Source organism: Moschus berezovskii, chromosome 14 (assembly GCF_049115385.1).
Source record: "Moschus berezovskii isolate FMDL1 chromosome 14, NW_MosBer_1.0, whole genome shotgun sequence".
Classification (NCBI taxonomy): Eukaryota; Metazoa; Chordata; class Mammalia; order Artiodactyla; family Moschidae; genus Moschus; species Moschus berezovskii.
This window is the reverse complement of record NC_142473.1, coordinates 70,604,030-70,629,016: the sequence shown is the minus strand read 5'-3', so window position 1 is coordinate 70,629,016 and position 24,987 is coordinate 70,604,030. Positions and strand designations below refer to the sequence as shown.

At 45.2% G+C, this 24,987-nt stretch overlaps 1 protein-coding gene across 2 annotated transcripts in view; it reads right to left on the bottom strand.

The window, feature by feature from the left end:
- Window positions 1-1,663: 1,663 nt before the first annotated feature.
- TRIM44 (TRIM family member 44) overlaps window positions 1,664-24,987 on the bottom strand; it is a 121,219-nt gene continuing 97,895 nt past the window's right edge. The window contains exon 5 of one of the 2 annotated variants that reach the window (XM_055423845.2): window positions 1,664-6,693. In XM_055423845.2, coding sequence (XP_055279820.1) covers window positions 6,675-6,693 — 19 coding nt within the window. In that variant the 3' untranslated portion in view covers window positions 1,664-6,674. Of the gene's footprint in view, window positions 6,694-24,263; window positions 24,859-24,987 lie in introns of those variants that run through there. The other variant, XM_088843254.1, reaches the window with a different exon arrangement.

Sequence of the window (24,987 nt, the reverse complement as noted above, 5' to 3'; positions counted from 1 at the left end):
GCCATGCCCTCCTCCAGGGGATCTTCCCAACCCAGGGATTGAACCCAGGTCTCCCATACTGCAGGCGGATTCGTTACCATCTGAGCCACTAGGGAAGCCCAACTCAGCTAGATCTGGGTTTAAATCTCATCTTTTCATTTATTGGGGTGTGACTTTGGGCATAGCTTTTAACTCTCTGATGCCTGAGCAATAAAATAGAAAATAATATCAGTGCGATGAGAATTAAATAAGATAATGTAAAAAAGCAATGAGGACAGTGCCTGGTCCGGAAAAAGAGCTCCCTAAATGGTGGCTATTATTTAACAAAATGAATGATTTAGCCTGAAGACTGTCACACTGAACAAGGAATTAGTACAGACACTCTGCTCAGCCAGGTATTGACTTTCTTTCCTTTTCTGTGACGTCTTCTTTTCTTGCTAACACCGGCAGCCTGACTTTCTGCCGGGTGTACCCACCTCTGGTGTCTCGTTAAGGCCAGGAGACAGTCCAATCCAGCTGCAATTTCACTCTTCTATGAGTGTGAAGGAAATGGGGCCACCTGTAAGTTGGACCAAGCAAAGATCAATGAGACAAAATAAAGAGTTGTAGCTTTCAGAGGGAAAGACGATAAAATGAGAAAAGGCTGGGGCAGTGGGATGTGGTATTGAGTTGCTGGCACCAGGAAGCAGGGAAGAAAACCTCCAAACACACTGTGGTTTGTTAAAACACCGAGACTCCCAAGTATCACAATGCTTGGCAGCCCCATCTCACCAGGCAGAAGTGTCCTCAGCAGCTGGGGAGGTTATGAGAGATGGGAGGAAGTGGGCCTAATGGTTACTCCAGGAGACAGTGAGTCTGCTCGCCTGGCTCACTGGGTGACCTTGGGTGACTGACCTGCTCTAGAACCCTTACTTGAAGAATTTCTCCAAAGTTCATATAGCCCCCAGCTAACTAAAGGGGTTTGATGGAGACAAATTTGTTTAAAAAACTGTTTTACAGCAGGGCTCATAAACTGCAGCTCCTCCAGACACTCTTGCTGGTAGGCTTTAAAAACGGAATTTTAATCCATTTGGGTGGGACTTCTACTTTCTAATTCATACCATATCTACTACCTTCAGTTTTCACACTTTGCCTCTTGGTTTTAATGCATCCTTGGCTCCTAGCATTACAAACTGGATGAGCACTCATTTATAACTTAATTCTATCTCTTCATCAGGTGTATCAAATGTGTACTTCTAAGATTCCCCAAAGATGATTTTGCTGGCTTAACTGTAATTTGCTCTATGAAAACATTTTTTTTCCCTAGAAAATATGGTAAAGATTAAAGTTTGACCACCCCCTTGGGCTACTCCAAATTGTAAAGCTTTAACATTATTTGAAAACATCATTCAGGACCAAGCATTCTTTGCTTTACAATCTACTTTGCTCAGAAAATTGAATGTAGGCATGGATCATTTCACTTTGAGGAGAAAATGTCTCTTTAAATAACTGTGATTTTCAATCTGTCCTTCTGCAACTCCCAGAGACCTCCTAAGTCACTCCAGAGAAGTCAGGGCGAAGGAGCATCCCATCTCTCATAACCAAACCACCATCATCTGCGGCATGATCACGGTTAGGAGTGCAGATCACCGTGAATATTTACACCTAGCAGGGTCCTTTGTGCAAAACTCTGAGAGACAAATGGTATTTCCAGGAATAGTTTATTGATTTCCAAATGCACAGGGGCGCCAAGTCCAAACATCCTGGGATAGCGGTAAATCTCTCTTACAAAATAATTTACAGCATGAAAATGATATACTGCAACATTAACTCAAACGTATAATTCCCTTGAAAGATTGAGCGTTCCCTTGTTTAATGTAAAGGGTGAAAGGGGAAGACGACTGAGGAGGGAATGTGACAGTGTGCAGGAAAACGGGCAGAGGACAGTGGATTCGTCGGTTCTCCCCGGCATGCAGTGTATGAAAGCCTGGTCACTGATGCTCCCATGAAGTATAAATCTACTGTCCCCTCAAGGTCATATCAAGCCCAGCATGACTGACCTGGCCCTGTGGTATTTTTGTACCAGTATACCACAAGTGTTGTAATTAATTTATTTTTATTTTCTTGCTCTGGCACCTGTTCTGCTGTTTCTGGTGTGTTCTTGGGCCTTATAGCTCTTGGAATGAGCTGGAGTGGGACTTCCAACACACTATTGGGTAAGGCAGTATTAATGAGATCTAAAGTCTCCTCTAAAGGCCTTTTCTTCCCGCCCCCTCAAGGCTAGGCTGAGTCCACTCATGATGAGATCGATTTGTTTTTTAAACAGAATATTTTAGATGTCCTAGGCACATAGTAAACATGCAACTGATTCTGTTATAGAAAAGCATGTGTTGAACAGCTATTATATGAGTGTGCCAATATCGGGTATGGGCAAGAGAATATTGTCTAAGGGAGGAAAGAGCTTCCTAAGCCCTACCATTCTTACCAGTTGTGAAGTCTTCAGCCATGCCCTCAGGCCTGACTGGAGTGGTCAGACTCTCAGGTCATCGAAATGGCTAGGTATCCAGATTTCCCATATCATTAGACATCCTGGAGTAGGGCTGGAGTGTAAATTCCTTCAGGGCTGTCACCTTGGCTCAGCTTTAGGAGCTCACAACCTTTGCCAAGGCACTGCTCTTCCGTATAAGCATCTCTTGAGCAAGCACCAAAGTTCCAATTACATGGTGACACTTGTGATCAGAAATGGCAGAAACCTCCGCCGTGGTATGTAAGATAATGAGGGGACTGCTCTGTGGTACCCTTAGTTGTTAAACTGAGTGTGTGTGTGTGTACATATACACATCAGGTATCTGCAGGAACGTCTGTGTTCCCTGGACTTTGAATTGCCACATCCTCACAGGGCACAGACTAGCTAGGTTTACTAGAATATGAAGATTTCCTTTGCAGCAGCAGGCATTTTCAAATAGAGAGCAGAAAGCTGCTCACTTTCACTATTTCTGAGAAGTCTCACACTCCTAAAGGTCTAGAAACACTTTATTTGTGGGCTGCGTGCATGCTCAGTAGTGTCTGACTCTTTGAGCCTGGACTGTAGCCCGCCAGATTCCTCTGTCCATGGGATTCTCCAGGCAAGAATACTAGAGTGGGTTGCCATTTCCTTCTCCAGATCTTTTCCACCCAGAGATCGAAGCTGCGTCTCTTGTATCTACTGCATTGGCAGGCAGGTGCTTTACCAGTTGAGCCATTGGGGAAGCCCAGTAACTGGCCTACATGGCTTCAACTTCCCCTTCTTTATGAGGGATGGCACCAAAAAGGAAAGGCCTCCACCCATTCCTGGGGGTAGGCTCAAGTTAGCAACATGTACTTAATGTATCTGCTAAAATGGAAGAATAAGGCTACCCTGATGCCATTTCTGGGCCCAAACTACTGCCATGAGATGTCACTGTGAAAAAGAGTCCTTAGAGTGGAACGGTCAGACTGTGGCAGGGGAACCCACAGCCCTTCCTGTGTTTTAGGGATACGTAAGAGTTAGGAAGGGAGAAGGAAATGGCAACCCACTCCAGTATTCTTGCCTGGAGAATCCTGTGGACAGAGGAGCCTGGAGGTCTGCTGTCCATAGGGTCACACAGAATCAGACACAACTGAAGAACTTAGCATGCATGCATGCATTGGAGAAGGAAATGGCAACCCACTCCAGTATTGTTGCCTGGAGAATCCCAGGGACAGCAGAGCCTGGTGGGCTGCCGTCTATGGGGTCGCCCAGAGTCGGACACAGCTGAAGTGACTTAGCAGCAGAAGCAGAAGTAGGAAGAGCCGGGTACAAAAGACTGGCTCCCATACTTCCTAGCTGTGTAACTCAAGACAAATAACTCTTACCTACAAATCCGTATTATCATCTGGGAAATGGGGCCTTGGTGCAGGGTCCTCAAAATTTAAAATCATTTCCCTTTTTGGGCTGTCAGAGAAGACTCCAGGCACTTCTTGAAATTGCCCTGGATTTAATGACACCAAGTCAAAGGTCAAACCTCCTCTTAGCCTCGGATACCCAACCTTTGGAAGGCATCCAGGGATTGCTGTGAGGACCCAATTCATTCTGAAGACACTCATTACCTGTCTCCCTTGCTGACTTCTCCCTAGGGATGTCTGCAAACCCTGCAGCCAGGCAGGACACAATTTGGAGCAACTCTACTGACCTGGTAGGAGAGAGGCTTCCTCGTGCTGGGGCTTAAGGCCAAGCAGCCTGCTCCAGCTTTGGGGAAGCTGGTGCCGCTCCAGGAAGCATCCTAGGTCTTCTGTTGATAGATGCTGCCGGCAGGAACTCAGAAGCCTGGGGAGAAGCTGCTGTGCCGTGTTTAATGCTTCCATGGTTAAAGTTTTATCAGGTACTGAAGACAGCGGGAGCCCATAAAGCAGATCTGAAATCGTTTCTAGGTAAAAGCCAAAGTGCTTTCCTCGAGGATTATAGAGATATGATAATTTATTGAGACAGACTGGTATGTATTTTTATATTTCCATTCATATCCATTGCATAAATGCCTGGGTTTCCCAAATACTGATTTAAAGTAATAACCTATGATCAGTTATGGAGGATCCAATAAGCTGTCCATTGCTAAGATAAGGCTACCACTTGGAGACTAAACAATGATTACCGGGGAAAGAACACAAGCTTCCAAATCCTAGAGGCTTCTTAATCTTCTGCTTTTTTAAACTCTTTTTGAGAATGGCCACTGGTCTTCCTTTAAAGGTAGTTGCACTGGATGTGGCTGAGGGATGTAATTAATGCTATGCCAAAATCTCCAGTTTTTTGTGGGCAGAAAGGTAAAGCACCGAAAATGTCTCAGCCATTTGTTGACCACCAGTTTAAGAGAAAAAATAGTTGTCTTTAAAAAAAAAAAAAACAGCCCAAACTACTGTCAGCCCGCAGTGTCCCTCATGATTCAGTGAGCTGGGGTACTCTTAACCGAGGGGCGCATGTGCCTAGTGGCTCCTGGTGTCAAAGAAACAGTCATTTCATAGCACACACAGGATTGAACAGTGACATAAACAGGACTCCGACAGTAAGCATTGTGTCTGCCTCCAAACCAGCCTGCACACACCCATCAGTTGGCCCTAAAGCTTTGCTGACAGGTATACAGGTCACAGGCAGGCAGGCAGGAAAGGAGGAGGATCCCCCCGGTGCAGGCTCCTTTGGTTCTGCCTCAGAAGCACTAGGAGTCCGGATCCTGAGTCGGCAGAAACCCCAAGGCTCTTGGATGTGTGCAGTTCCAACTGTACTTCTCAGAAGTGAACACCCAAATACCACTAGCGGCAGAGAAGGGGGAACACACAGCCCACTTGCAAATCACAGTCCTCTGTGAAGTCTCCCATCCTATCTTTACAGTTTATGTATATGAACATTCTATTTCATAATGTAACTGTGTTTGTTTTATCCGAAAATAACATCATTCCCTGATGCCAAAACATTTGTTAAACCAAAACTGCTGCTGCAGAAGATGTAAGCTTTTCAGTTTACAGTTCTGTGCTCCCTAGTATATCACTGCTTACTTGGGAGTAAAAAGCTTGGTTGTAAGGAAATGTGATTTGGGAGTGGAGAGAACCCGGAGTGCAGCCACGGTGAGTCTCCGCTCACGGCGTGTAAGAGGGGAGAGGCAGTGGGTGGGAGATGACCTGGAGGTGGGGAGTGCTGGGCCGGAGGGGTCCTCCCCTGGAGTGAAAGGAAGGTCTGTCTGCCAGGGGGTGGAGCTCAATTCACACACCACAGAGGGCCAAGTATCCTCCCAACTCTGCACTGAAGCCAAATCAGGCTAAGCTAGGGGAAAAGGAGCAAAACCTACAGTGCAAATTCCCATTTGTGACACACATTCCAGACTTTCATGATGTGACAAGACCCACAAAACCTCAGAATCCACTCAAATAATTCAGGTTCCATCAGATTCTTTACTATTTTGGAAACCTAGGCAATTTTGAGTTCAGAAATACTGATTTCAATTTCAACTTTTAATCAGATCTTTTTGGTCCCCCCTCTGTTTTTTTTAAGGTAATTTCCTTTCTACCTCTTCAATTTTTTTTTTTTTCATTTCCACAGGATTGAATTATGAATCTGAAGTCCAGGATAACCTCACGTACTAAAAATATCTTTATGTATTTCTTACTTTTAACTCTGTCAGTTTTCAAGCCATCCATTTTATTTCATGAAACCACATTTTTACAGATGTATAATTGGACTTGTAGAGACTAACTACATGGGTTGATTCAGCCCTACTTTCCCCCTCATTTATTCCATGCTTCGATATGAATAAAGTGGGGGGTTACTAGCAGGGAGGGAAACAAATCCTGACTGCCCTTCAAGATGATTTCAGCTCCTTCTTAACGGAGAGATGCTGTTTGGGTATACATCACTACAGGGACTGGCTCTCCTGAGAAGTTCAAAGCAGCTGTTGAGGGACTGACCTGAAGGACCCTGTAACTGCTCCTGGCTGAGCACAGGGGCACTTTTCCTTTTCCTACCACGATGAGAGAATGAGAAGCACAGTCAGTAACAGTAAAACTGGTCACTCCTTGGAGAGCTCTGTGCCTGCTGCGGGTCTGGGCACGCATCTGGCGGAAGCACGTTGCTTGCCGGGCAGCCTTCACAGGGGTCTGAAGCCGTTGCACACGCGCTGTCACACACACAAGGGGAGCGGGGATGTTCCACCGGGGAGGGCGGGCCTTCATGTGTCCTATTCTTCATCGGCGCCGCTACAAAGGAAAGGAGAACCGGTGAGACGTCACACGACGGGAGGCCCGCCTCGCCTACTGACAGCAGGCATAGGTCCTGCTTGCTGTCAGAGCCCCCTGGATTCCAGCCCTCACCCTGCCACTACGGGGCACTGTGGCCAGCGGCATATTTCTGCACTTCTCCATGTTCTGATTTATTTGACTGCAGAGATAATGACGATAATGAAACCTACTTTCTCAGGTTACCGGAGGAATAAATAAGATAATACAGGTAAAATGCCTGTGCCTGGTACACAATAGGTGAATAGCTATTTAAAGGAACAAGTGATTTGTCGTAGTACTTTTTTTTTAACTTGACAAAATAAATAGTTTCTAAAAATTGGGAGTCTGACTTCCCCTAAGCCTTAAAGCCAGGGCTTCCTAGATGGCTCAGTGATAAAGAATCTGCCTGCCAATGTAGGAAATACAGGAGACGCGGGTTCAATCCCTGGGCTGGGAAGATCCGCTGGAGGAGGAAATGGCAACCCACTCCTGTATTCTTGCTTGGATAACCCTGTGGACAGAGGAGCCTGGCGGGCTACAGTCGTGGGGTTACAGAGTCGCACGCGACTGAGCACACACACAAACCTTAAAGTCACCTATTGTTAGAAGAGAAAAGCAAAGAGAAGCTATCATTCTGTATACCCAGTGGCACTTCTTACTTGGAGTAAAACCAGGTTTCCGTTCATGCCACAGTGACAGTCACTGGATTCAGGTGTCACCGCCACAGAGAAGTCCCTCTGTCTCAGTCAAACTCCTTGGTCACTGTCCGTCGCCACCTTATTTCTTTCACAGCCCTTATCACATCCTAGAAATCACTTGCTTGCTATTTACGCTTCCCTCTACCCCACCAGAGCATAAAAAGAGCAGCAGTACTATCTATTTTATCGACAACTGTTTATCTGGCACTAGTACTGTGCCACGCATACAGAAGTGTTCAATAAGTAGCTGTTTCTAACAAGGAGTGAGAAATCAAAACGGGAAGGGAGGGAAGGAAGGTGCTGAAAGGAACAGTCATTCAAAGCTGCCTTGATCAGGGCATCTTGGGTGTTGGCGGTATGTCAGTGGCCAAAAACTGAGTTGTGAGTCTTAGAAGCACAGCTCGAAGCTCAGCTGCTCAGGGTTAGAACCTTGCTGGCTTGGTCCTTGGAGATGCAAGTACTAGGGCAAGAAGAAGGCAGGGTCAGTAAAAGCCTTAGAAAAGCAGCAAACTTGCCTGGTTCCTCCTCCACCACTGCGAGGGTCACTATCCTGAAAATAAAGAAGGCTGAGCACCGAAGAATTGATGCGTTTGAACTGGAGTGCTGGAGAAGCCTCTTCAGAGTCCCTTGGACAGCAGGAGATCAAACTAGTCAATCCTAAAGGAAATCAACCCTGAATACTGGGAGAACTGGAAGAACTGATGCTGAAGCTGAAGCTTTAATACTTTGGCCACCAGATGTGAAGAGCTGACTCACTGGAAAAGACTCTGATGCTGGGAAAGATTGAGGGCAAGAGGAGAAGGGGGCGACAGAGGATGAAAGGGTTGGATGGCATCACTGTCTCAGTGGACATGACTCTGAGCAAACTCCGGGAAATAGTGAAAGACAGGGAAGCCTGGTGTGCAGCAGTTCATGGGGTCGCGAGAGTCAGACATGACTCAGTGACTGAACAACAGCGACATCCTGAAAATAAGTCAGCTTGGTCAACTGTGCCGGGGCACCAAGCTCAGCGCTCCTAGCCCATTCTTCCTATTACTCCTCACAACAATCCCAGGACGCAGGGCCTACTATTAACATTACGTTCCCCATTTGGCAAATGAGGAAAGTGAAGCTCTGAGAGACGTAAAATCCTCAGCCACAGAGTAAGATCTGTGTCCTTGAAACTTAGGGATTAGTTTTGGCTGGAGAAAGTCTCACGGAGTCAGGCTAGGGTACTTGGAGGGAAAATCTTCCTCTGGTCAAGACAGGAGTCAGGAAGAGGAAAGACCTGGGGTGCCTTAGCTCCCAGCTATGACCTAGAAATTTGTTTTTTTAACCTCACAACGGATTATCTATGTCTATATAAAATCAGGGCTGTTTTGCATCCACTTGGGAAAGACTGTAAGGGAAAATACCCTTGACAACAGACCTGTAGAACTGCTGCTAAGGGCGAAAGCGTTTTAAGACACGGAACCTGAAATTAAGGCAAGTGTACTCCAGGAGACAAAAGATCCAACCCAGCAACCTCTACTATCCAAACTCTGCCCTATTCCATGTGCCCTATTCTATTCCCTCTTTCTGCCTGTTGTCCAGTCTTGGGAGGAAGGGAGCATGCTTGGAGGGGCTGGTCAGTGAACTGTCATTAAAGAGCAGTGTTTGGTGGCATCTGTCCCAAAGGGAACAAAGGGTCTTTCATGAGAGTGTCTTGGCAGAATCAAGGCACAGTTGGAACTGGCGCCATAGTCTCCCCTCTAGTATTATACCCAAAGCAAGCTCAATGTTCTTTTGTCCATTTTCCTTCAAATATGAGAGGTCTAGCATCAGCGTGTGCCCTTCCCTTAAACTGCGGCTTACTTTTTAGCATTCTTAACTTGAGATGCATAGTTTAGAGGGTTCATGAACCTACTGAAATTGTATACAAAATTTCATCTGTGTGTTCCTTGTCGGACAGAGGCCATAATTTTCATTATACTCAAAAAGGGGTCAACAACCTCCCCAAACTAAGTATAATGAAATTATAAATAAATTTAAGTTCCTTTCAAGTGGCCAGGTCCCTTACTATAAGACATGCAGAGTTGACTTGGAGAAAAGATCAGAAGCCCTGATCGATAAAATCTTTTCTCATTATCTTGAAAGAGATCTGTTATGGGGCCTGAATGACCACACTCACATCACAGTTTAAAAGCATAAGACCTTGGGATTCTGGCACCAACTCTTTTGTGACCCCATGGACTGCAGCCTTTCAGCCTCCTCTTTCCATGGGATCTCCCAGGCAAGAATACTGGAGTGGGTTTCCATTCCCTTTTCCAGAGGATTTTCCTGATCCAGGGATTGAACCCACGTCTCCTGTATTGGCGGGCAGCTTCTTTTGCCCCTGAGCCACCAGAGAGGTCTACATCACTGGTTCGTTTGACTGTACACTCTGTGTGAGTCGTGGCACTAGGCACAACAATGAGTGAGGTGAAATCCCAGTAGCTGCCCTCATGGACTCTACAGTCCAGTAGGTGAGGGAGGGGGATGAGGGGGGACAGAGAGGTGGGGGCAGAAGGAGAGAACTAGTTTTGTCCAGAATAGCATCTTCAAATAAAGCATCTCCTTTTCCACAGTTAATAACCTGGCTTTTTTACAACAATAAAGAAGAAAAAACTAGAACTGAATCGAGAGCACAGAGCTCTGTTCACCCGTGTGTGATCTCTCCTGGAGGGTGTGAGCTAACTCTGAATGCGCCTCCTTCACTCTCTGGATGAGCTGATCTGTGTTCACAGGATTTTATCTCAGCCGGCAGGAGCCTTTCCTTTCTCCACGGGAAGAAGCACAGTCTTCCATCACAGCCTCTTATCATCTCTACCCCTCACACTGGATTTACAATTGGAGCGATACTCAGAAATGTTTAAAGTGTTTGTTTTGTTACTGCTGTTTTGAGAATAAACTAAGGGTATTAGCCCATTCTGTAGTAGATATTTACGAGAGAAGCAGCACTATATAATGGCTTTGAAGTCCCCAAACTAAACTAGGTTAAAAGTCCCACTCACTCTGGCACGAATGAGCTGTGGGACTTGGGGTGGGCTGATCAACCTCCCTGGGTCTCAGTTTCCTTGTGGTAATACTATCTTACGGGGTTACTGTGAGAGGTCTATGCATTTTATGCAGTATAAACACAATGTTGGCTCCCTTCTCCACCCTGCCTTTCTGCTCCAGAAGCAGCACCTGCCTTTCTTTCCACATGCTCTTCTAGCATCTGAGATGTAACATTTCAGAGCATGTGCGCTCCTGTCCCCAAATGTCCTTAAAGTTCTGGAGTGCGACAGTGCCCTGCTTTGCTTGCTTGGAGACAGATATGGAATAGAAAGAAAGGCTGAGCTCCCTGCTTCCCACCCTTTTGCTAGACTCAGTCGTGTCTGACTCTTTGCGACCCCACCGACTGTAGTCTGCCAGGCTCCTCTGTCCGTGGGGATTCTCCAGGCAAGAAGACTGGAGTGGGCTGCCAGGCCCTCCTCCAGGTTCTGTTTAACAGATCTCTAGAAAAGTCAGTCCCTGAAAAACACTGGTGAGGACGGACACGGCGTGAATCCAGTTCCCTGGCCTCAGTCACAGACTGACCCAGTTAGAGTGCTGGTGTATCTAAAAGCATAGGCTTTGAAACTAGGGTACACATACCTTTGTGGTACCTAGTGATCTTCCAGGAGGCTATCTGGTCACGGCTGATTCAAAGGAAATTAATGTCCAGATCTGTACCTTCCACATATACTCTTTCTTAAAACTGACCTCTCCCAGCACATGCTTGTGATCTCCAGGTTCTGTCTTCAGTCACTCCCACTTTTTACAATCACCTTACCTCCACCTCAGAAAAGAAATGCATATCCCTCATCCTACTGAATCTCGCCACAGGACAATTTTAGAAAGTCTTCCTTCTATGAGAGCAGGGTAAGAAATAGTGAAGGGTATAATCCCTTATTTCATCTGGGTAGTAAACTCTTGGCAAAGCTGTGTGCCTTTATCTATTCATGGATCTAGGAATTCATATTCAGAAGTCAGACGCTTGTCATGAAATGTGTACTATGTTCAATTTAACTGAAAAAAAAAAAAAAAAGAAACCAGACTTGGATCTGACAGAAAGCAAAACTGATTTGGCTGGATGGTTTGACCATATAAACCATCTTTGCCCATAAGATTATACAGAGGATCTTGCCTATAAATTTAAAAAGCTGTATCTTGCCTATAAATTTAAAAAGTTTTGACAAAAATGTATATAAAGCAACACACTGTGTCAGAAATAACATCCTTTTCAACTGTCTGAACTTGATGCATAATTTTAGGAATTAAAATGGGCAAGAAGACACATGATTTTTTTCTAAATTATTTTTGGGGGTGTAAGAACAAAAAGAATAGCCAAAGGAACTGAGAATTTCTAAATCGTGACTGGGTGAGTGATTTGACATTTCACACCTGCTGGGGGTAGGGGTCCAGGTGACAGAATGCGACCAAGAAGCCCAGCCAGCAGACGGCTGTGCTTCCTCTGCCAGCGGGGTGAACCTCCCTTCTATTTTGCTATGCCTGTGAAACTGAAGGCATTGTTAGAGGCAGGCCACAAGCCCCCATCCTACTGAGTCCCTCAACACCTGCTGATAAAGTGATTATGATGGAAGAGTGTTTCCCTGCCTGACAAGCTTTTAGATAGTTCAGCTTGCGTCCCCACAGATGGACGCTTATACGAGGAAGTTAATAAATGAGGTGGGTAAGTACTTTGATCTCACGAGTCACTTTCTTTTCCTGAGAATATAATACAACTTAATTTGATTTGGCATCACTTACACTGCCGAGTTCTTGGCTATTTATTATTACTGCTGTGAAAAGATTTTTCACTCATGAAGATGGAGAAATTAAGAGGTATCAACGAGAGAGGAAAGCTAGACTCAGCTGGGATTCCAAATGATAGATGTGGTGGTCTTCAAAAATGGAGCCACACAGGTAGTGTATAAGGAACTAACGGGAAGTCTCCGTTCACCATCTAAGGCTGCAGTGGCTCACCTCCAGTGAGAGCGTGCTCAGCCCAGCCGGGGGTGGGCTGAACGCCCAGATCAGAAACACTCCTCCACCAGCCCGAGCAGCGCTGCCACCCCTGTCTCCCAACTCACCGGTCCCAGCAGCCTAGGATGCAAGTGCGGGGGTTACTGGGCTAGAAGGAATGAGAACTCATATATTTAGCTGCAGCTATGGTTTTCCCAGTGGTCACGTATGGATGTGAGAGTTGGACTATAAAGAAAGCTGAGTGCTGAAGAATTGATGCTTTTGAACTGTGGTGTTAGAGAAGACTCTTGAGTACCCTCCTGGATATTCATTGGAAGGACTGATGCTGAAGCTGAAACTCCAATACTTTGGCCACCTCATGCAAAGAGCTGACTTATTTGAAAAGACCCTGATGCTGGGAAAGATTGAGGGCAGGAGGAAAAGGGGATGAGAGAGGATAAGATGGTTGGATGGCATCACCGACTCAATGGACATGGGTTTGAGTGAACTCCGGGAGTTGGTGATGGACAGGGAGGCCTGGTGTGCTGCAGTCCTTGGGGTTGCAAAGAGCCGGACACGACTGAGCGACTGAACTGACTGACTGACTGTAGGACTAATACAAATTAGTTTTAAGAGATATAAGTGTAAACTTAAAAGAGACACAAATAGAAAGCAAAATTCCTCAGTTTATCCTGGGCTAACTGAGAAGCGCGTGAGCCCCACCGTTCTAGTCTTGGCTCTTTGCTGAGCGACCTCACTTCCTCATCTGGTGAATTTCACCTCAGTGAAATTTACAAACTTTCGAAGCAGAGAAAGTGAAGCTCCTTTCTGACTTACACGTTGCTGGGACAGTTAATGAGCTCTCACTTTCCTGTTTTTTCTCTTCCTTCCAGTGCACTACCCTCCTGCTCCATACTTCTCCAACTCAAGCTGAAGGCTGGCCTCAAGAGTTCAAGTTCTTTCACCTCTTTCTCTGGCTGGGCCCAAGTACCAGGTTGATGAACTGCAGCGCTTGCTCAAGACCAAGGGCAGACCCTAGTTCAGTGAGCTCTGGTAACCCAATTCATCGTGGTTCTTGAAGTCTAAAGTGGCACCAGCCTTATTGCATCTTTTTGCAAATTACAGGAAACAGGGAGAAGGTCACTTTTCTCTCTTGATCCCTTTATACTTCATCCCATGAATCTTCTCTCCTTCAATAATAACCATTGTTCACAGATGGGTGACTTCATGTTCTAGGCACTGGGCTAAGCAATTTATACATACAATCTCACTAAACCCTGAGAGTGACTTTAGGATAAGTATTATTATCTCCATCCTACAGATGAAAACACTGAGGCCAACAGCAGCTACGTGACTTGCTTGAAACACACAGCTTGTAAATGGTAGATCTAGCCTATGAACATTCCAGGACCCTCAGATATGAAACTGCTGCTGCTAAGTCACTTCAGTCGTGTCCGAATCTGTGTGACCCCATAGATGGAAGCCCACCAGGCTCCCCCCATCCCTGGGATTCTCCAGGCAAGAACACTGGAGTGGGTTGCCATTGCCTTCTCCAATGTGTGAAAGTGAAAAGTGAAAGTGAAGTCGCTCAGTCGTGTCCGACCCTTAGTGACCCCACGGACTGCAGCCTACCAGGCTCCTCCGTCCATGGGATTTTCTAGCCAAGAGGACTGGAGTGGCTTGCCATTGCCTTCTCCGAGATATGAAATTGCACTCGTGTAAAAGGAGAGACATAAACCTGATCCTCTGACCCTTGGTAACCCAGATGGTAAGAGACAGCCATTTAAGAGCTCTAGGTTCAATTTTTACCTGAAAAATGAGATGATAATTATCTACCTCCAAGGGTTGTTGTAATGAATTGGAAGGTACATGCAAGTTCTTTTTTAAGATGAAAAATTTCCAGTTAAGGGTAGGATGACTATGGAAGGAGAAGGAAATAAGACACTGGGTTTGCCTCTCAGCCCTCACAGCTGCCTCTGCCCCTATAGACGGATGTAGGACCTCTGAGAGAGGCTTGGGGTTCCAGTGGCCACAGATCCACACACTGGCCACAGTGCTAAGTTTGATCTCTATGCACCTTGCAACCTCTATATCGTTTGACAGCTGGCTGCCCTTCTCACACTCCACAGAGGCTGTGTGGGCGGTGGCCCTTTGTTGTAGAGGATGGACAGGCACCAGCAGGCCTGTTCAGGCAGTGCCTTTTGACAGGGAGACCCCTGAACAGAAGTACTGGGCAGGCTTCTTAGCCAGCCAGTGTTCCATCTGTTGTCAGAACTCCCTTCTGTAGGACTGAATCTTCTGCTACTGCTGCTGCTGGATTTATAATGGAATTAACCCCAACCTTTTTTCTTTTAATTAAAAAAGTAACTTGGATTTTGCTGATCTGTACTTTCTGGAGCAAACAAGTACTGATTCTATAAAAAGGAAAAAAAAAAAAAGCCCATGGTGTCATCCACTGGCATTTAACACACTGAAATATATTCATCTGTACTCCTCCTGCGCATGCAAAGTAGTTTCAGTCATGTCCTACTCTTTGCGACCCCCATGGACTTTAGCCCAACAGGGTCTTCTGTCCACGGGGTTCTCCAGGCAAGAATATGGGAATGGGTTGCCATGGCCCCCTCCAGGGCATCTTCCCGACCCAGGGATCCAACCCATATCTCTTCTGTCTCCTGCAATGGCAGGCAGGTTCTTTACCACTCGCGCCATCTGGAAACCCCTATACCCCTCCTATGCATATGTAAAAAAATATATTTCAATAGGTTCTTTCATATCTACTTTTTTCTTTCAACTATCATCACGAATACTGTTCCTTATCAAGAAATATAGTTCTATAAGGTTGTAATTCATGATTAAGTTGTACAGATTTATCATACCTAATACTGGACATAAATTATTTATACCTTTTCACTATTACCTACATACTCTGTGATGCATATTCATACTGGTGAATCTTTAAGTTCACCCTTTATTATTTCCAAACAAAAAATTCCCTGAAGGGAAACTCCTGGGTCAAAGGAAAAATTACAAAGATAGTACCGAGGGTTCTAATATCTAGTTTCCTCTAATACTATTATCTTACATTAGTGCATTTGTTAGAATGAAGCAACAAATTTGGTATACTAGTATTAACACTTACATGAGTACTATACTTATATAATACTTAATATAATATTAAAGTATTAATATAAGTATTAATACTTAAATAGACAACATATTAAAAAGTAGAAATATGACTTTGTCAACAAAGGTCCATCTAGTCAAGGCTATGGTTTTTCTAGTGGTCATGTATGGATGTGAGAGTTGGACTGTGAAGAAAGCTGATCGCCGAAGAATTGATGCTTTTGAACTGTGGTGCTGGAGAAGACTCTTGAGAGTCCCTTGTACTGCAAGGAGATCCAACCAGTCCATTCTAAAGGAGATCAATCCTGGGTGTTCATTGGAAGGACTGATGCTAAAGCTGAAACTCCAATACTTTGGCCACCTCATGTGATGAATTGACTCACTGGAAAAGACTCTGATGCTGGGAAGGATTGGGGGCGGGAGGAGAAGGGGACGACAGAGGATAAGATGGTTGGATGGCATCACCGACTCAATGGACATGGGTTTGAATGGACTCGGGGAGTTGGTGATGGACAGGGAGGCCTGGCATGCTGTGGTTCATGGGGTCTCAAAGAGTTGGACACGACTCAGCGACTGAACTGAACTGAGAAATATATATCACGTCTATATTTGATTCAGATCCCCCTAGCTTTTTCCCTAATGTCCTCTTTCTGTTCCAAATTTCACTTGAGATACTACATTATATTTAGTCATCAGGTCTCCTACGTCTTGTTTTGGCTTTGACGGTTTCTTCGATTTTCTTGTTTTTGATGACCTTGACAGTGTTGAGAAGTGCTGGTCAGATATTTGGTAGAATGTCCCTCATTTGGGATTTGTCTCAACTTCTTCTCGTGGTTATGGGTCTTAAGAAGGAAAATCATAGAAGTAAAGTGCTGTTCTGATCACATCATATCAAGGGCACATGCTATTGACATGACAGTGCTGTTGATGTTGACCTTGATCACCTGGCTGAGCTAGTACTTGTTAAAGGTTTTCCACTGGAAAGTTACTCTTTTTCCCCCTTCACCTACTGTACTCTTTCGAAAGAAGTCATGATGAGCAGCTATACCTAAGGAGTGAGGAGTTACGCTCCCCTTGGATGAAGGCAGAGTATCGAAAATAATTTGAAGTTTTCTGAACATGAGGTCTGTCTCTTCATTTATTTATTTATGATCATTTGTTTACATCAGTATGAACTCATAGATAATTATTTCACATTTGGGTTATAATCCAATGCTACTTTATTTTGAGGTCTGTCTCTTCATTTATTTATTTATGATCATTTGTTTACATCAGTATAAACTCATAGATAATTATTTCACATTTGGGTTATAATCCAATGCTACTTTATTTTGTTGCTCAAATTGTTCAGCTTTGGCCTTTGGGAGCTCTTGTATTAGTAATAGTCCAATCCTGTGACCTCTGACATACCCTCATCAATGTGAGGTTGGTTTTGAGGTTTTGGGGAAACACTTCCTTACTTTCTGACAGTACAAAATACTGCAGCCTCATCCTATATATTTCCTGTCCCAGCCCAAGAATCAGATATTCCCCCAACAAGCAAAGGATATGCATTTTTAAAAGTATTTAATCTATTATTGTTAAAATGCCCTCCAGAAATCATTCTGTACTGATTTACAATCATTACTCAAATAGGTATGAGAATGTCCATCCTCCCCACACTCCTGCCAACGTGGGGCAGTTCCAGTGTCTGTGGGGATGAGATGGTGTGTGTTTCTTCTCTCTGTAACAACTTCTACGTTAAATGCCATAGGGGCTGATTATTTGGTTTCCTGTTGAAATTCAAGAGGGAAATGCCAGGTGGGCTGTAAGCTCTCCCTTTTCTCTGCCTTTCTGTTGGGTCTTCCCCAACCTCCCCTCCCTTCCACTACTGCTGGATTTCACAAAACTGACGACCTCCTGTCGTGAGGGCTGAAAGGAACTCTTTCCAAAGCCTCCATTAGGCCCTGGGCAACTCCAGGGGGTGGGAGTTTAGAAGCAGAAAATAGCTCAAGGGTTTACCTTCCCTGCTCCCTGTACCTTCAGGAAATCCACCCGACCCAGTTTCCTCATCTTTTCTTGGCAAGTGCATAATGGAAACCAAATCTCTCTCAAGCAGTTTCCTTCCACAGAAATCTTAATCGTAAGGTTTAATAAAATGCTGGACTTCAAATTTCTTCTTGCCTCAGCTGCTGTATCTTACAAGCTACCAAAGGCAGAGGAGAAAAGATCAATAAATAAATACACTCTTGACATAAATCTCTAATCTCTGTATGAATAGTAGGCTTTTTTCCCCAAATGTCCCATATTAGTTCTCAGTAGTTTTGAGTCCCAAGATGACCTTAAATTGAGGTCCGGAAGTTGTAGAAAGTTGGAAATTGGAAGCACGCCAACTCTCAGAATCTACTTCTCATGTCACAGAGGGTTATGAATGTGGATTTAAGAGTTAGGAACACCTAGGTTTGAGTCACAGATTTGCCATTATGGCAACCCACTCCAGTGTTCTTGCCTGGAGAATCCCAGGGACTGGGGAGCCTGGTGGGCTTCCATCCATGGGGTCGCACAGAGTCGGACACGACTGAAGCGACTTAGCAGCAGCAGCAGCAGCAGTTGTGGGAGTTTGAGTTTAGTGTTCCTACCTGGAAATGGAGGACAACTTGGCACCTACCTAGAAGAGTTACTGGAAGCATCAGCTGAGGATTAACGTAGAGAGACTGCTGGACCTATGTAGAAAGAGCTGGGCATGGGACCTGGCACCTAGAAAGTGCACAGTACACTGTATAGTTATAGATGAAGAAATTAAAGCTAAGAGAGGCCACAAGTTAAACAGGGCCTCTAAAGAATGTGAGATGAACTGAACATGAGTTTCTGGTTCCTGAACATGTCATCGTATTTGCAAGCCTCATTTTCTCTAAGAATGCCATTTATTAACAAGAGAGAAGAGCCAACGCCGCTGTCACACATGCATGACAGGTATCATTCTGCCACTTGAATGCGTTCAAGATGGCTTCTCAAGCTTGTTCTCTTGGTGTTTGATAATAGGTGGCTGGCTGATAACAATAGTCAACAACTATAACTTATTGAGTGCTTTATGTGTACCAACCACTGTGCTCAAAATCTCCCTATTCCACTGAGTCCACCAGCGAGTTCTGTCCACTCCCACCACACTTCTATCCTGTGGCTGTCCATTCCTCTTTTCCAATGATACCACCATCTCCTGCTTGAACTGCTGCAGTTGACTTTGGACTGGTTTCCCTATTTCTATCCTTACTTCACTACTGTTTAGTTTTCAAACTGCACTCAGAGTAATAGTTTGTAAATGCACAACAGGTCATGGCACTGCCCACTTAAAAATCCATCAATGGCTTCCTAGAGCCTTAGAATAAAGTCCCTGGCCTCCATGGTTTGGCCCCTGCCTACCTCTCTGACCTATTTCATGCCACTTGCCAGCCACACTAGCTCTCTCTTTGCCTCCTCAGATAAGCAGAGCTTGGTCCTGTCTAAGGCTTGTGCATTTGCTGTTAGGTCTCAAAAGCTTTCCCCCTCACAGCTGGGAATGACTGGCTCCTTAACACTTAGGTCTCAGCTCCAGTGTCACCTTTTCTGAGACTTTCCCTGACCAAGCAATCTAGAGTAGCAAGCCCAATCCTGTGCTATTACATTAGATCCTCGTGTTGTCTTCACAGCACTGATCACTACCTAAAATTGTTTTGAGATGTAAAGGTCCTTAACTATTTTGTTCCCTGCTATGTCTCCGGTACCTGATAATGCACCTGGGACCAGTGAAACGTCAACATAGTTATTCTGAGAGAATGATCAAAACAACCCCATAAAGAATCACTGTTCTAGAAACATTCCAAGTCTCCCCAGGCAAGGTGTGGGCAACCTGCTGGTCTTAGAGATACTGCCCAGAAATCTCACGGACAGCTTCCAAACAGGTGAGCCCGGGATCCATTTCTTTCCTAACTCTCATTGCGATCACCAGGCACAAATAACCACTGGGGGAACCAGGTGCAGATTAAAATGCTGTATTATAAGTGATGATTACTTTTACAAATGGCTAAGCCTTACTGGTAAAGAATGTGCATGTTTGATAGACAAGCAATGATGTGTCACTGAGGATAAAGCAGAAGCAAGTCCATGTCCAGTCCTTCCCAAGCAAAGAAACCTGTTCAGCTCAGTTCAGTTGCTCAGTCGTGTCGGACTCTTTGAGACCCCATGAACCACAACACGCCAGGCGTCCCTGTCCATCACCAACTCCCGGAGTCCATTCAAACCCATGTCCCTTGAGTCGGTGATGCTATCCAGCCATCTCATCCTCTGTTGTCCCCTTCTCCTCCTGCCCTCAATCTTTCCCAGCACCAGGGTCTTTTCCAATGAGTCTGCTCTTTGCATCAGGTGGCCAAAGTATTGGAGTTTCAGCTTCGACATCAACTTCCAATGAACACCCAGGACTGATCTCCTTTAGGATGGACTGGTTGCATCTCCGTGCAGTACAAGGGACGCTCAAGAGTCTTCTCCAACACCACAGTTCAAAAGCATCAATTCTTCTGCACTCAGCTTTCTTTACAGTCCAACTCTCACATCCATACATGACCACTGGAAAAAACATGGCCTTGACTAGACGGACCTTTGTTGGCAAAGTAATGTCTCTGCTTTTTAATATGCTATCTAGGTTGGTCATAACTTTCCTTACAAGGAGTAAGCGTCTTTTAATTTCATGGCTGCAATCACCATTTGCAATGATTTTGGAGCCCAGAGAAATAAAGTCAGCCACTGTTTCCACTGTTTCCCCATCTATTTGCCATGAAGTGATGGGACCGGATGCCATGATCTTAGTTTTCTGAATGTTGAGCTTTAAGCCCACTTTTCTACTCTCCTTTTTCACTTTCATCAAGAGGCTCTTTAGTTCTTCTTCACTTTCTGCCATAAAGGTAGTGTCATCTGCATATCTGAGGTTATTGATATTCCCCATCTTCCTTATAAAACAGCTGCATGTTTGGCAACTTCCAGCCCTCTACAATCCAGCTGTGAGCTGACTCAAGACAGGTTTGGATTCTAAGAGTTCAACTATTTGCCCGTCACCCTGATGGTCTATGGAGGGAGAGTCGTCCAGGCCAAGACGGCAGTAAAGGGGAGTTTATTCACTGCCCCTCTCCTTCCCGTGGGTGAAATGTCAGCGGGGGTGTAGATCCAGGAGTGGGAGAGCTGGGTGGTCCCTGTGGTCGTGGTTAACAGTGGAAAAACACACAACCAAGAGTCAGAGGCGGGGCTTCAAACCTCACTCCAGGGAGCATCGAAGCGTGACCTTGAGCGGTGGGGAGAATGGATACGTGTGTGTGCATGGCTGAGCCCCTCTGCTGTCCACCTGAAACTATCACAAGATTGTTAACTGGCTATACCCCAACACAAAATAATGAGTTTAATAAAAATTTCGGTTAAGCCCTGTGACATGCTGTGAAATCAAATGTGAACTTCACACTGAAATCATTTACTAACTCAGTTCAGTTCAGTTCAGTTGCTCAGTCGTGTCCGACTCTCCGCGACCCCATGAATCACAGCACGCCAGGCCTCCCTGTCCATCACCAACTCCCGGAGTACACTCAAACTCATGCCCACAGAGTCGGTGATGCCATCCAGCCATCTCATTCTCCGTCGTCCCCTTCTCCTCCCGCCCCCAACCTTTCCCAGCATCACAGTCTTTTCCAGTGAGTCAACTCGTCGCATGAGGTGGCCAAAGTATTGGAGTTTCAGCTTTAGCATCAGTCCCTCCAATGAACACCCAGGATTGATCTCCTTTAGAATGGACTGGTTGGATCTCCTTGCAGTATAAGGGACTCTCAAGAGTCTTCTCCAACACCACAGTTCAAAAGCATCCATTCTTCGGCGATCAGCCTTCTTCACAGTCCAACTCTCACATCCATACATGACCACGGGAAAAACCATTGCCTTGACTAGACGGACCTTGGTTGGCAAAGTAATGTCTCTGCTTTTTAATATACTATCAAGGTTGGTCATAACTTTCCTTCCAAGGAGCAAGCGTCTTTTAATTTCATGGCTGCAATCAGCATCTGCAGTGATTTTGGAGCCCAAAAAAACAAAGTCTGACACTGTTTCCACTGTTTTTCCATCTATTTCCCATGAAGTGATGGGACCAGATGCCATGATCTTTGTTTTCTGAATGTTGAGCTTCAAACCAACCTTTTCACTCTCCTCTTTCACTTTCATCAAGAGGCTCTTGAGTTCCTCTTCACTTTCTGCCATAAGGGTAGTGTCATCTGCATATCTGAGGTTATTGATATTTCTCCCAGCAATCTTGATTCCAGCTTGTGCTTCTTCCAGCCCAGCGTTCCTCATGATGTACTCTGCATATAAGTTAAACAAGCAAGATGACAATATACAACCTTGACGTACACCTTTTCCTATTTGGAACCAGTCTGTTGTTCCATGTCCAGTTCTAACTGTTGCTTCCTGACCTGCATACAGGTTTCTCAAGAGGCAGGTCAGGTGGTCTGGGATTCCCATCTCTTTCAGAATGTTCCACAGTTTACTGTGATCCACACAGTCAAAGGCTTTGGCATAGTCAATGAAGCAGAAATAGATGTTTTTCTGAAACTCTCTTGCTTTCTCCATGATCCAGCGGATGTTGGCAATTTGATCTCTGGTGCCTCTGCCTTTTCTAAAACCTGCTTGAACATCTGGGAGTCCACGGTTTACATATTGCTGAAGCCTATACTACAATTATCAGAATTATTATATGTTTTGTGACTTTTAATACATAGTTTTCTTCCTATCTATATTTCAAAATTTACATAGAACATTTTAAAGACTTTTATAAACTCTGATATCGACATTTGAAAATTTTTTGTTTTAAATTTATATTATATATCAAAAAATTTCTTGATGCTTGAAACATTTTATTAAAATATCATTTCTGAAGTAAAAGTCTTTTGCATTGCGAAAAAAAAAAAGCAAAGCAGTATGACCCTGAGTGAAAGGTCTCTTTAAAGCTTCCATGTTTATTTGTAAAATGAGGATAATGATAGCTGTAAGTAATCACTAAATGGATGCTACCACTCTTTACTAATGGGCTTCCTTGGTGGCTCAGATAGTAAAGAATCCACCTGCAGTGCAGGAGACCTGGGTTCAATCCCTGGGTTAGGAAGATGCCTTGGAGAAGAGAATAGCTATCCACTTCAGTATTCTTGCCTGGGGAATTCCATGGACAGAGGAGTCTGGGGGGCTACAGTTTATGGGGTCGCAAAGAGTAGGATATGATTGAGTGACTAACACTTTCACTTTTCACATTATTTACTAATAACCCTAACCCTAACTGTAACCCTCTATAATGGCACCACCACTCCATTTTACAGATGAAAAAAGTGAGAAGTAGAGAAATGAATGACATCCCAAAGGCAGAGCTGGAATACAACCAGGGCCTGGCCCTTGCTTTCAACCATGGACAGGGGACTCAGTGCTGAGTGAAGGGAGCTATGAGGGGGCATGTGAAGTCAGCTTGGCTGCATTTATTCAGCCGGGTTACTGGTAACGCCTCCCTACCAGTAGTACAGGTGGTGACCTTGCTGACTGCTGAAGACTTTGCCAAGGCTTTGGCAGGCTCAAATCCAAACCAGGTACTAGAAAACCACCTCCCTACCTAGAGGATCCCAAGAGTCTCTTTTTTAAAAAGATACAGCTGGACGTTTCCAGTTTTTTCAGCCACAGCCAGTCTGTGACTTCCTTGTAGCAAGCCAGCTGCAAGTCAGCCATTTCCCTCTGATTCTCACCTTGGTTCTTGTGAGCTTCAGCAGTCATGCAAAAGGGCCCGCCCCTAAGATACCATGCCCTGGACAGAGTCTCTCTGGGTCAGACATCAATTTCAATTTCAATTCCACTTGTCTTGAGGTGACAGGCACCCAGGTCCTATTTAATTAGGCTGCATAGAAAATATGCTTCAAGGCTTCAGCTGATTTTCACTCCAACCCACTAGAGAAGAAAATCGGTGCTAAATCGAGATAATGCCCCGCTGTCTGCCTTCAGGGAACTGGTGATGAAGGTGGCTGGAGGGATGTCTGCTCGGACCATGCAGCCTGTAGGGGTTCAGGAATTCAGCTCGCCTTTACGTGGCTGTGTTGTAAATGTCAGTCTTTGCTGCTTGGACTCCTTGGAGGCCAGATCTGTTTCTCATTCACTGTTCACCCCGAGTGTTCACCAACATGCCTGGCACTTACGACGAATCTGGTGATAGGCACAAAATCTCTCTCACAACCTGCCTCGGCCGAGGAGAAAGGAGTCAGCTGGTGAAGGAAGCGGTGGGGAAGGCTGACCTACAAGCAGAAGCTTGGTGCAGCAGGAAAGCAGGTTTTCCTCCTAGGATCGCTAAGATCCACCTGCTAGGAGAACACCTACAGGAGGTGGTGTGACATGTTAGGCTCGCCCACTCTGGAGGAAGACCAGAATTCCCACCCAAGCCCTTCTGAGCTGTGCGAGTTCGGCAAAACAACCTCTCTAAGTCTTCATCTGCTCCTCTGCGTAATAGGGAGCCATCCGTTCACTCACTCTCTCAGTGAACACATGCTTACCGAGTATTCACAATATATTAGGTTCTGTAACACATGATTAGAGTACTGAGCAAGACTGACAAAGTCTGGTTTTCACGAAGCTTAACTTCTAGTAAAGAAAGGCAACTGATAAGGGAGTTACACAAATTAGCACTTTCAGATGGTGAAAGTACTGTGAGGACAGCAAAGCAGGGTTCTCAGACAGTGATTAACGGGCGCATGTGTGCTGAGGGGCGAAAGTACTGGGATCCACCACTCGGAGTCGACAAGTATTAAGTGAGATAACAGATGTAAACGATTTAGCATCCTCACTAACAAGAAATGAGCACTCAACTGAAAGTCAACTGTTTTATGTTACTTCATCCTGAGGTCAGCTGCTTTTCTCTCAGCTCACAGTGGCTGAGCCCCTGCTATAAGCAGGTGATGGGAAGGCAGGGTGGAATCAGATATGAGCTCAGAGTTGGGGAAAGAATGTAGCCTGTGTGTTATGAGAGAAGGAAGAAGTGGTAAATTCCACCTAGAGAGTCAGCAAAGGCCATCACTTAATGTTGACAGATGGACTGGTATGATCCAGGAAGACTATGGGGCCAGAAGAAGGGCATGCCAGGTGGAGAGAACAGCTTGAAAAAACTCTTGAAGATGCAACACAGCTTGGCATGTTCAGGGAGCTGTGAAAAACTCAGAATGGCTAGAGATCAAGTGCAAAAGGGCACGCCGAGAGGAGAAGCATCTCATCAGCAGATCCTAATGCTTATCTTCAGGGGTCTGAAGTCTCTCCTAAGGAGATGCGGTGGGGGCTGTGGACGGGAAAGAGCAGGAGATGAGAAGTGTGTCAGAGCTCCATATGGCGTCTACCACACTGCTAGCACTCCACTCCAAAACGTGAATAAGGGCTATGTTGAAAATGTGCAGCCTGCGTTCCGTGT